This window comes from Triticum aestivum, chromosome 6D, assembly GCF_018294505.1.
Source record: "Triticum aestivum cultivar Chinese Spring chromosome 6D, IWGSC CS RefSeq v2.1, whole genome shotgun sequence".
NCBI classification, from domain to species: Eukaryota; Viridiplantae; Streptophyta; class Magnoliopsida; order Poales; family Poaceae; genus Triticum; species Triticum aestivum.
Genome location: NC_057811.1, coordinates 40,476,537 through 40,489,859, shown reverse-complemented (window position 1 = coordinate 40,489,859; position 13,323 = coordinate 40,476,537). Strand labels below are relative to the sequence as shown.

General features: G+C 45.6%; 1 protein-coding gene across 2 annotated transcripts; it reads right to left on the bottom strand.

Annotated features, from left to right (window-relative positions):
* Positions 1-1,954: 1,954 nt before the first annotated feature.
* LOC123143371 (protein ACCUMULATION AND REPLICATION OF CHLOROPLASTS 6, chloroplastic) lies at positions 1,955-10,234 on the bottom strand. 2 transcript variants are annotated; one of them, XM_044562290.1, is made up of 7 exons: positions 9,812-10,234; positions 9,214-9,444; positions 8,889-9,113; positions 8,062-8,322; positions 7,085-7,961; positions 2,761-2,879; positions 1,955-2,508 (listed from the first exon to the last, which is right to left on the bottom strand). In XM_044562290.1, the coding sequence occupies exons 1-7, from the start codon at positions 10,094-10,096 to the stop codon at positions 2,212-2,214; spliced, it is 2,295 nt and encodes a 764-aa protein (XP_044418225.1). In that variant the 5' UTR covers positions 10,097-10,234; the 3' UTR covers positions 1,955-2,211. The 2 variants fall into 2 exon arrangements, with proteins under 2 accessions (XP_044418225.1, XP_044418223.1); XM_044562288.1 differs by having other exon boundaries at positions 2,761-2,891; positions 9,812-10,233.
* Positions 10,235-13,323: the final 3,089 nt, after the last annotated feature.

The window sequence follows — 13,323 nt, the reverse complement described above, 5'->3', positions numbered from 1 at the left end:
CTCATAACAAGCTACTCCCTCCGTTCCTAAATATAAGTCTTTGTATAGATTCCACTATAAACTACATACGGATGTATATAGATGTATTTTAAGTGTGAATTCATTCATTTTGCTCCGTATGTAGTCCACCTAGTGGAATCTCTACAAAGAGTTGCATTTAGAAATGGAGGGAGTACTTACTAAAGACAATCTTTGTAAAAGACAAAATGTTGCTGATACGTACTCCCTCAGTTCCAAATTACTCGTCGTGGTTTTAGTTCAAATTTAAACTAAAACCACGACGAGTAATTGGGAACGGAGGGAGTACATGACTTGGGTGGAGCTAGCTTTGTTCTAGATTGATTCTTTGACACGTTCTTCACGTCGTTGCCATTGTGCCGTACGTCGTGGACGCCCCATCCGCCAAACTCTGCGGGGGCTGAGTGCGTGCGCGCTGGCGAGGAGGCGAGTGGAGCTCGGGGGCGGGGGGGGGGGGGGGGGGGCAGCGATGCTCGCGGCGACGGTGGCCGGGCTCGTTGCTACCCGTGGACAAGACAACGAATGACCTGCATTTCCGTTTATATGTATGGCAGGATAAGGAAATACAACTATTCTTAACTTTTCTCTGAAAAGGGGACATGGGCAGTTGGATTTAATCGACTGAGCGGGGAGCATGGATGGGAGCACTGGGAGAAAGCAGGCAAGCCCCATCCTTAAACCAGTGGGAAACCCTGCTAAATGCAGACCGAAAGGCCAAGTTGGGACGTTGGATGATGTGGTGGAAAATTTGGAAGCACCAGCTCGCAAGCCGCCCTTGTTGCTTTGGCCGGACCCCGGCTAAACAGGTGTGTGGTGAACTCTAGCAAGACATGTATATTATATTATTGAAAACTATATTCAAATACTAATCCAATGATATAATTTTTGTTGACATGAATTAATATTTTATTAGTTGAATGTTTGGTTAAGATTTGGGGCAAAGGGGACCAATAAACCCGGACGGAGGTAGTCTGATGTGGCCCCCTTTACTACGTAGTATCTGTCCAGGTTTATTGGTCCCATTCGTATTTTGTTTTAACCGTAGATTTGACTAACAAATTATAAGTTTTTGTCACAAAACTTATATTGTTGGATTCATGTTTGAAAGATGTTTTCAATGATACTATTTTAGGGTATATAACTTATTTTTTTATAGTTAAACCAAAGGTCAAAGTTTGACCCAAACTACAAGAAGGACTAATAAATCAGGATGGAGGTAGTAGTATGGAGTAATATCGTTGTTAGGTGCTCTGGGACTTCGAATTTGATCTATAGGCCTCTGTACTTTTGGTATTAGTCTCGGGTTGAATGTTTTAGCTGGTCCCAACGCTTGGCTGGCTCCTGCGTGCTATAAATCAGGTGGGATGATGTTGATTTCAGGCAATGCAATGGAATCGGGGCGAGGCCCTTCTGGTCTAAAAAAGATGCGATGTATTTTGAGTACATGACGCGTCTTGGCGTGATAATCTCTTTGTGCGACTCACTTCGCCATTGTAACATAGTAGTTCTTTTGACTAATGATATTCAGGTAGGGAACAACTCCTCCACTCTCCTATGATTGCCTCAAAAGAGCTTGGAAATTTTGGTGGTATCAATAATTACACTTGTCAACAACCCCATTGAATTCAAGAGGGTATATGCCATTGCAATCTAGTGAATTGTTTTTCGTATTGTCATACTAGGGGCATAGCCCCGTGGCTTCTTCAATCGATCAAATGCATAAAAATACTAGGAGGAGATGATTCGATTCCAAAAAAAGAATTACTAGGGTGAGGTGCAAAGCAACAGTGCAAAGCTCACTATTCCTAACATAACATGACATATAAAATCCTTTGTCATGCCATTCTTGTGATCATAGCTAGGAATAGTGCCGCCTTCATCACCACATGCAGGAGGATTGCGTGCATTCAGACATAACATAGCAAGAAAAATCTCAAGCACAGAAGAAGAACCAAGATGATTTCATCTGCAAATCTAGCACTATGTTTCTCTTTATCTCCAAGGATCTAGCCTAGCACCAACAATCCAAATACAACACAAGAAAAATAAAGCTCTTCGTCGATCACATCAGACTAACGCAACTATCGGTCTTCCAAACTAAAAAGGGCCTAGACTGCCTGCTTATTTACACACCCCCAAAAGAAAACTGGAAGGAATTAACAAACTTAATGAGGTTACCGCACACCAACTACCCTAAGACGACTTGAGGACCGCGCCTTCCGTTATCTTCCACCCTCCTAGTCCGGTGAAGGTCATCTCATACCGGGTGGTGTACTTCGTGTCGTACGAGTCGTTGTTCTTGGGGTCGGTTGCGTCGATGAGCTGGCCTGCCTCCTCGATCGTTGCCTCCACGGTCGCCCGCCGTCCGTCCAGGGAGACCGTGATGCTGTCGATCGCCACGTCAGACAGTGTGTAGTCCCAGAACCAGCCTTTGCGCCCGATCTCCGCTGCTCGGTCCGTCCATACCTTCAGCATGTTGCCATCAAGAACCTGTGGGCATCAGGAAATGCCGGTTTTCAGTTAGCATCGTAAGGGAGATAAGTTGGCAGTGGAAATAACTCTCGAGAAATTATGCTGAAACAATAGAAGTGTTAAATGCAAACCCAGATAAGCAGGGCAAGTATACTTATGAACAGTGAACCTATTTGACTATCTAAAAGTGCCTATGACTGCATAAGGTATCTCGTGAGTGGAAGTACAGACCAGCAACAGAGGACAGTCGGCCAAAGTTTTGAACCTCACCTCTTGCAATGATTCCACAGAATGATCTGATCCCAAGGCCTTGGTTTTGATACTCTGCCACTTGCGAACAATATCTTCTGCCAGCTTCGCATCCATTCTAGGAATCTGTATTGGCTCATCTGGAGCATCATCTTCAATAAACAAATATGTAAGGATTTTATTGGGTATGACGTGAATTATAAAATTAATACTCCCTCCATTTCAAAATATAATATAAGGTGTATTAGTTTTTTCCAAAGTCAAACTTGTGCATGTTTGACCAAGTTTTTAGAAATAAATATCAGTATCTACAATACCAAATCTGTATCCTTTTTTTCAAAACGGAGGCATCAGATTTGCCTCATCTATTAATTAAGAAGAGAATATAGTTTGTGATACACGATCCCTCGATACGAAAAGTTATACTCTCCCATTATTATTTTCCCTAATTTATTTGCGCCGCGGTAACCCAGAGCCTTGCCTCGAGCTTTATGATCTTGAGAAAGATTGGAGGTGGAGTACTCTTGTGACAGATACCCTGGCAGTTCCTCTCGTTCCAAATAGTCCAACTGATGAGCATGGTTAGGGATGCCATCACTTTTCTATTGGCCACACACTTGGCGGAGAGGCTAACCCACCAGTCCTTAATTGAGAGCTGCAGTTGCCAAGAGGTGGTGTCCAATTGCCCAAGGTGAACCCATTCATTCGCCAGGTTCGGTGAAGTGGCATTTGAAGAAAAGATGCATCCCGGACTCTTGTTCTCTTTTACATACAGGACAAAGGCCATAATTTGGCCAACCACACTTAGCCAAACTATCAGCGGTCCAAATTCGGTCTTGAATGGCCAACAACGGGAAGAATTTAACTACAGGTGGCGCCCAAGCCTTCCAAGCCATGTGCTCCATGGGGGAGTAAATGATTCCCAAGAATTGCGCCGAGTAGGCGGAGGGAGCCATGTAGTGGCCATTAGTCGTGTGCTTCCATGTGATGTCGTCTTGGGCCTTTTCTTCAAGATGGAAGTCGCCAATGAGCGCCCAAAGAGCAATTAATTGCTGGAAGTGAGCTATGGAGAGCATGCCAGACATCTTGATTTTGGAAACCCTAGTGTTCCCATGTAGCACCTCCCGCATCTTCCAATTCTTGCATGTTGATGCCTCATAAATGAGCGGTGCAATCTCCTTGGGCTTACGGTCTTGGTGCATCCCAGAAAGGGGTTCTCGCACCATCGCCAACTGTGATAATTGTGGAGGCATAGAAAAGGTCAAGATCCATCTCATCACAAGGATTGCTCATTCCAACCAACGATTTGGTCGGATCTTTCCATTCGTACCATGCCCACCGCAATCTTAGTGTCCTAGCAAACTTGTCGGTGTTGAGCACCCCAAGGCCTCCACGGTATCCCAATTAACCTTGCACTTGGCCCCAGCGTCTTGTTAAATCCGATCCATAGCAACACCCTTTCGAGCTTGTTTGTGTTGTGGAGGGTGCTTGGAGGAACAATGAGGGGAGCGATGTTGTAAACCGCTTGGGCGGAGAGCACGACTTGACAAGGGTAATGCGGCCGATGGTAGTGATGTTGTTTCCATCGCAAGGAACTAATTTGGCCGCCACCTTGTCCTCAAGGAATTGAAGGTTCATATACTAGGGGTTTTTACTTGAGTTGCAATACCAAAAGCGGAGGACCCAAATGGGGACCACCGAGCTCGGAAAGGAAGCTCCCATGGCTGACAAATTTTGAAGCATAGGCTCAAGGTTGAGAAGACCGCACCAAATGGGGACCACCGAGCTCTTGTTGAAATTGGTAGCAAGGCCCCAAAGTATCTCAAGATGGTGGAGAGATTATTAATGTCTCTCTTGATGGGTGTCATAAGCACCGCCGCATCATCCGCATAGAGAGAAGTTTGCATCATGGCTCCCCGACTCCTAATCTTGAGGAGAAGCCCTTTCCTAGTTGCCAATTCGAGGAGTTGTTGGAGGGGGTCGATAGCAATGACGAAGAGGAGTGGAGATAAAGGGTCTCCTTGCTAACGACCTCAATCGTGCTTAATGTGTGAGCTAGCCACACCATTCAAAAGAATCCTGGACGAGGAGGTGCAAAGCAAGGCGGTGATCCAGTCACGGAACTTGCTCAAGAACCCTCTTTTTTGGAGGTCAATGATGTATTCCCACTTCGCCGAATCGAAAGCTTTACGGATATCAAGCTTGAAAAGGAGGGACGATATCTTGCTCTTGTGAAGTTTACGCGTGAGATTCCGAACATACATGAAGTTGTCGTGTATACTTCTCTTTATGAAAGCGCTTTGGGCGTTGGAGATGAGGTCATTCATGTGAGGACCAAGTCGAGTAGCAAGCATTTCTGGAATAATTTTTGCAACCGCATGGATGAGGCTTATAGGTCGATAGTCCGAGATGCCCTCCGCCCCTTCCTTCAATGGCAATAGCAACATTAGTCGCATTGAGCCAATGAAAGTTGGCATTGTGCAAGTTGCCAAAAAGGTGGATGACCCTCATGATGTCATGCTTGACGATGCCAAACACTTCTTGAAAAGAAAAACCTGTGACGCAATCTGGGTCGGGGGCCTTGTCGCATGGCATATCATCAATGGCCGCCTTCACCTCCTCCTCGGTGATCAGCTCCTCCAAGCGACTCAAAGTCATGCGCCTCAAAGTTGAGCTCCTCCCAATTAAAATCCTTCGCACTTGGGCTCCCTTTTCCCATGACCTCGTGAAGTAGTCATGAATTATATCTTTTTTCATGCTCGGTGACCTAACCATGCTTGTGTTTGAGCCTACGGATGTGGGTTTTTTTCTTCTTCTAGCATTTAACCGCTGGTAGGAAAATTTGGTGTTAGCATCACCATCCTTTAAGTTGGACATTCTTGCACATTATTTTTTCCTTGTCCTCTCAAGAATCGATAAGCTTATGACCCTTCTTTTGAGACTCGCAAGAAGGTCATGCTCCTCATCGGAGAGTTGGCTATCTTCTTGGGCAATGTCAAGATGGAGGATGACAAGGAGGGCGGCGTGAAGATGGACTTTTGCCTTGGAGAAGAGCACTCGATTCCATTCGGAGAGCCTAGTCCCGGTCAACTTGAGCTTGTGGTGCAACACTTGGTAAGGCTCAACATGGTTGGAGGGTTCATTCCACGCTTTGTGCACGGCCTCTTGAAAGCCCGGAAGCGAAGCCCAAAACTTTTCAAACTTGAAAGTCCGCGGTCTTCTAGGATCCGTATCATCGGCGAGCAAGAGGGGACGATGGTGGGAGGGCGAGGTTGAAAAGGCATGAAGGACATGAGTGTTGAATTGAGCATCCCACTCGGAGTTGCAGAAGAAAGTATCAAGCTTGCACAGAGTAGGGTTGACCCTCTCGTTGCTCCAAGTGAAGCGCCGGTTTTGAAGGTGAATTTTGAACAACTCGCAATCATGAAGAGCAGCCCGAAAATGATTGATGCGGCTTCTATTGATGTTTCTTTTGTTTTGTCCCACGCACAGTGTATTTGGTTGAAATCGGCTAAGACGAGCCACATGACCCTGCATGGCGGTTTTTGGCCAACAAGCTAGGCAAAAAAGCGTCTTTGCAAGAAGGATCAGTAGGCCCATAGACCGAAGTGAGCTTGTAACATACGCCAGTGCCACGAACGTGTTGTTAAGCTTCATGCACTAGCCAACGCAACCAAAAGTTTGAACTGATGGAAAGGGCTAGGCAATCCACATATAAACTTCAACACCCCCTCTCACGTGTGACGCGGGAAGTCAACACTTGAATAGACTCAGAGTTATGGCTCAAGAGGCATATACGTGGACACATAGGGGGGCAGCAGCAATTTTTTGATAGATTGCGAAAGCCAGGACTTGAACTCAAGACCTTAACCTCTAATACCATGTTAAGCTTCATGCCCAAGCCAACGCAACTAAAAGCCCGAACTAATGGAAAGGGCTAGGCAATCCACATATACACTTCAACGTGTGTAACATGGTCGAGAGACCGTAAGAGGTGGTGCTGATGTCCGAGACATCCACCAGTATTTTCATATTTTATCTATTAGGTATTACAGATGTTGATATTTTACTCCACAATCTTGGTCAAACATACAAATGTTTGACTTTCATGAAAATTGATGCACTTTATATTCTAGAAGGGAAGGAGTATATAAGTACTATGATTCCAGAAATAACTCTGTATATGGATCAAACAGTTGGTACAGCTTTGTTGAAAACGTCAATCCAAAGCTGCTATATCGAAAATGTAATGTCATTAGATATCACGCATGCCCAGTAGTAAACACATGATCAGAGCTTTTTCCTTTTTTTTTTACTAGTTGGAAGTAAAAGAGTGTCTACTTACCATCAACTGGGTCAACAACATTAGCAACTGTCATGGACTCATGCTCGCTTCTGATAGCAGGGAGCACCTTGTTACGAGGCAAGTACTTCAGGCCTATTACTGTCAACAGAGCAAATAATGCACTGGCACAGACAATCTTCAGGGCAGCGTTTTTGGAATCGTGGATATCAAATCCCATAATATTTTTCTGGTCAAATTTACTGACAGGTTCCTCAAGGCCATCATTAGGATTCTCCATGGCTGATCGATCTAGCTGTTCTATCAATGGAAAAATCTTGTTGAATGCTTGGACAGCACTTGATTTCACGGTACCGAGAGCAGCTGTAGCTTGAGCACCGAGTTTTGCTATAGCAGCAGCAGCAGCCAAATGAGAAGCACCACCACCTTCCATCATTTCTAGGTAGCTTAAAACCTTCGGATCATCATAGTAGTCTCCAAGTGTAAACTGCATGCCTCGAGTATCTCTACTCCTAGGGAAAACCTCTGAGACAAGCCATGTCTCCAAAAGCTTACACAGGCCTGGAAGAAGATCATTCTCCTGCTGGTCGATGGTAGAGTTGTTCACAATAAACTCTACAATTTTGGGGTCTCTATGTGCTGAGGATTCATTATCAATCGCAAGCCAAATTCTGCAGTTGCTAATGTCTCCCACAAGTAATGAGCAAAGTGCCCTTTCCAGCGCAAGATCCATCTCATTATCATAAGCATATTGAGAACCTATATTGAACTTCTGGAGCTGTTCGAAAAGATCATCTGCCATCATGATGAGCTCTGGCCTTTTACTTACAATTGCTTGAGCAACATTTGCAAGTGCCACGCTATAGATTTCAAACCATTCAGGCGGTATGCTATTCGGTGTTTTTGAAAAGAAATCCATCTGTGATTTGTAATACAAATGAATCAACACATTCTCAAAATATGTGCTACAGCAACATGAAAAGGCTACTGCCTCATGAAAACTGGTGATAATTACAAACCTGCTCCGCTGATGTCATCTGCAGGAAGGCTTCATTCATGTAGGCTTCACGCGAAAATCCTCCTCCAACAGTAGCAATACCTCCTCTACCAACACTCCACAAAATGTTTCTCACACCACGAAGACCTTCTTGGCGTTCAATCTGATGTTTTTCATCAAGAGGAAGGGCAAGAAGCTCCAAAACACAACGAGGTGTGATCTCCTCCAGAGTTTCATCAATTTGTGAAAGCAGACCAGGTGCAAGGTTGATTGCCCCATCCTCCTAAAGAATAACATATATCTTAGTACTGCTTCCAGAAGATCTTTCTTAGCAACATACAGCACATGCATTCATGCTGGTCTTCACATATTTATCTAAATCTATCCAATTCGAATATCGTCCCAGTGAAAATATAAATGCAAAGACCATTGTTTATTGGAGTCGCCTTTTATACATTTATCTTGTATAGCTAGACTTGTACATTTTATTATACTACTTATAAAACTTTGTTAGTAGGATCTGTCCCTGCTATTAGACATGGAAGCAGAAGTTTGACACTACATCTTAACTAAAAGAAATCACATACGGCAATACTAAAGGAAAAGGAGCTGCATCTTAGGTTTACCATAAGGGGACTTACTTAGCCAAATGAAATCATAATTAATACTCAGCATTAATACCAATTAGATCAATCAAGACTACATAGTATATTCAGCAGTAAAAGAAGAAGAAGAAAATGTTTTAACCTAAGTCAACATGTAACACTTGTATTAATAAATAGGTGTTTGTGTAAAGTCACCATACACATGTTAAATCTGCAATACTGTCTGATGGTAAAAACAGCTGACCTGCAAGAGCTTGAGAGCCCTTTCAAGCACCTCACAGCAGCGGATTACATCTGGAGGGCTAGCCGCCATTGCATCCCTTGATATGTCCACATAAGCGAGCGCCATTGCCAGCACCACATCCTGCTTGAACCGCTTGGGCGGGCGGTCCTCCAGTAAGTGCTCTCCAATTGCAAGCACTGCCTGTGCCTCCCCAGCCTCCTGAAGGGCACATAGCACACCCGGAACCTGCTTGGCAAGACATCCAATAGAGACAATAAGTACATGCCAGTGCTATCTGAAATCCTACAGGATCCAAGTGCACCGTTTACTGCCCCTACAGCCTTACCTTGTCCCAAGCAACATCCAGTGTGAGCGCCGCGTCACGGTCCTCAGAGAGCGCGCGGTCATACTCGGTGCGGGAGCTCTGGTTTGTGAGAGTATCATGTGCAAGCTGCAGTATTTGCCGACGGCCAACAAGGGTATCTGTGCTGTAGCCGTACTGCGGTGGCTTGGCCGCCCGCGCCTCGAATGCCCGCCTGACACCGTCGCTGAGGAAATGCGGCTCTGCCCCGAGAACCTGAGCAGAGCAAGCCAAGCAATCATTTACCACACTAATAGAAACATCACATCCCCAGTTCACTTCTCAGATAAAACAGGTCATACTTTCATGGCATGGCAAGCCAAGCCAAGCAATCATATTCCAAACAAATCAAATGTTCCAGAAAATTCATCCGTAGTTCATTCATCAGGTAAAAATGGGAATTGTTTTTGTGGGATTGACTTGAGTATAGACTAGAGAAAATTCTTTAAAATGGACACCCTAAGCACAATGCTGGATGATACAGGTGTTGTACGACAAAGTATGGTAACATTTCAAGGACAATGCATTTCCCCTCTGTCAGATGGATATTGCTAGGTTCAGTTAAATCACGCGAGATACGTACCTTGTAGAAGTCGACCTGGACGGGAAGGGACCGGTCGGCGGCGTCGGGGAAGAGCGGGACGCAGGGCGCCGCGGAGACGCCGGCTGGGGCCGCGGCCGGCGGGTCGGGCGCGGCGGCGGCGGCGGGGAGGAGGTGGAAGTCGGCGAAGAGGCGGTCGGCCCAGCGGCTGGCGGCGCGGCAGGCGAGGGCGGAGGCGGGCGGAGGCGGCCTGCGGCGCGGGCGCGGGAGGGAGAAGGCGAGTGGCGCGGAGTTGGGGCGCGCGAGGAGGTTGTGGAGGCCCTCCATTGCCGGCGGCGGCGGCGGGGCCGCGGGGAGAGAGGGGGTTTAGAAGGGGAGAGACAGCGGCGTGCGCCCCGCGGCCTGCCTGTGTCGTTGTCTTGTGCCTGTCCTTGTTGGGTAGCACCACACCGTAGTTCGGATCCACTGAGGTGACTGATATTGAAGGCCCTGAGCTCTTTTTACACATTGCAAGGCTCACGTGAAATAGCTGTGGAACTGAGGCTAAACGCGCGCTTCGTCACGCCGTTCTTCATTTCTAGGATTAATCTTTTGTCTCTACTAGTAGTAGATTATTGCGATCGGTTGTATCACTTTGGCTTTATCTACACTGGCTTGAGTTTTAATTATGTTCATTCCCATATCATGATGGACATTTTTTTAGGCAATTTGCATCAAAACATGTTGGGCTGCCGTTGAAGACGATATCTGTTAGAGCATCTTCAATAGCAGCCCTATTTGTTAGTACGCAAAGTTAGTGAAGTATAAAAAAGTTAGACATGAAAACTGAATTTATTTTTTTGGCACGGACAAAAGAAATTCAACTTCAAATCCGCAGGTGAAATTAAAATGCAAGTCGTAATCATAGTGATAACCAACATAAATAAATGTGCATAAGACCAACATAGAGAAAAGAAACATGGTCTCTCAACCGCTTGACGCCACCTCCTCGAGGCTTGGGGGTGGCAGTAGTGGGCTTCTTCGACCGGCCGCCTTCCTTTCTGGCTGCGGTAGCCGGTCAGGGGGCTTCAAACCCAATACTGCGGCCATGGGTGGCGGCGATGGCAGATGGAGCTTTGGTGACAGCGGCATTGGGCTACTTCGGCCGGCCGCCTTCTTTTTCGGCTGTGGTAGCCGGTCAGGGGGCTTCAAACCCCGCACTGCAGCCGTGGGCGGCAAAGGCAGGGCCTCCGCCGGCCGTCGAGAGGAGGGCGGGAGCGGCGGCAAGCGTATCGGGGTCGACGGCGGGGTCATAGGAGCCGGCCATGGCGCGTGCGGCCGGTCGACAAATGATCCCAGGGTTTCCGGCTTCGGGCAGGAGACAAAGACCCGCGCGCGTCCGGATGCAGCCTCGCATTTTTGCGGCAGCCGCCCGGCTGCCCTATATTTGCTACACTTGGAGCCCCTTTTTGGGGTTGCCCAATTTTTTCCTCAAATTTTTAGAATTGGGCAGTTGTTGAGGCTGATTTTTGTCATGTCGTGCCTAAAATAGGGTTGCTATTGGAAATGATCTAACAAGGAGAGTGAAGTTATTAGGTGTGTGGTTGCGGAGTTCTTGCACGTTTTGGCTTCGGTGTCAGCATGTGGTGATTGTGTGAGATCTTATTTCAGGTTGAAACCATGAAATTGTTGTTATAACGCTCATTTGTGCTGGTCCATGAAACTCTCGCTGGCTCAGCTCAGCTCCTGCTTCGCTTGCTCGCTTAGCTTTTCCTTGCTCGCTCCATTGCTAGCTTAGAAAAAACCGACCATTTGTATTATTATTTGAAGAAATTTATTAAATAAAAAAGCTCATGGATTTTTAAAATCTTGTATTTTAAAAAATGTTCTGAATTAAAAAACATGAAATAAAAAAACTTTAAGAATTTAAAATTATTTTTGGATTTCAAATTAAAAAATGTTCATGAATTAAAAAAATATAAATCTAAAGAATGTGTATAGCCTTTTAAAATGTTCATTGCTTTTAATAAACATTCATGAATTAGCATGTGAAACAATAAAATGAAAAGAGAAGAAAAAGAGAAAACAAACAGAGAAAGAAAAAGCATGAAAAAAGCAAAAAAAAATATTAAAACATTGGACAACACATTAAGAAATCAAGGAATACCTTCCCACACCGGAAAAAACGACCGACCCAATGACACACACGGTTACAGACGGGTCATAGTGCATGATTTAGTACAGTTATTTTGAATACATTTTTGTAATCGACAAGTGCATGATTTAGTACAGTTATTTTGAATATAGTTTCGTAATCCACAGGTGCATGATTTCGTACAATACTAGCTCCTGTGCGGCAATCCATAGCTCCGGAAAATACAAGAATCTGCAAAGCATCTGTTTGTCCACTCCATTATTTTTAATTGCAACTCGACCTGCTCCGAGAGTGGAGTCTTGGAGTGGAGGGACTCCGAACAGGCCCTAGGACCTGATGATTTAGCCAGCGCATCTAACTTATGAGCCACCGTGTTACTTCCTCTACCTGTGAACTAGAACATCTAATTCACAACAGGACACAATCCCTCATCCCGGCCTCGTGGAGAATTAAATGCATAGAACCATTACTTTCTTGTCACGATTAGTGTAAAATCATCACTTTGCATTTCGTGACATTTTGCACCGAACAGAAAATTTGACAGTGGCCAAAAACACTGGGCCATTTTTTTAGTACGTTTTGACGTGTCTGATCCCTCGCGGTCCGACAGCGGTGACGGCGTGCCGTCAACGGCCATTAATGGCTCTGTCCGAATTGACTGGGCCGGCCGAACCCGAATGCTCCCTCGCTCTCCTCCCTTGCTCTCCCTCCCTCTCCTCTCTCTATCGTGGGCATGGTTACGGGGGCGGCTCCAGATCCATCGGCGAAGGAGTGGTGGGGACAAGGCGTGGTGGGCAGAGCCGGTCACCATGGCTGGCCGGCATGGCAGGGGCGCCCGCCACGAGGAGGAAGATTGATGCACCCACAACATATTCATTTCAGAGTATTTCATCGTCGCCATCTGCCGCCGCGCCCTCACGGTGGTGGTCGAGCCCCTAGGCAAGCTGCCTGCTTCTCTCTATTAGCAAATGTCGTTGGTGGAATTCTAGGGTTCCAGATTTAGAAACTAGGGTTTGCTGGAATTCTAGCAAATTTCGTTGCTGGACCTAGTTAACTGAATCTTGCTGTTGTTGTTTGTGATTGAAGGTTCATATCATGTTTCCCTGAATTTCAGGACTCTGAATTAACTGAATATTCATGTCCTATTTGACTGAATTTTAGGACTCTGAATTAACTAAAACCTATCATGTTTGAGTGAATTTTAGGGTTCTAAAATGGAGTTTCAGTCTAAAACTAGAGTACTCATCTAACTGGATGCCCTCAAATGGTTAATTATTCTAGGGTTAGTTACTTTGCAGTGATATAGTTTGCATTTGAATTTGAATTATCCTTGTGCACTGAATGCAACTGACACTAAATGTCACTACTGAAATTTGAGGGGTGTTGTGCCGTGGATACATGAGTGAAATTTGGTTTGAGT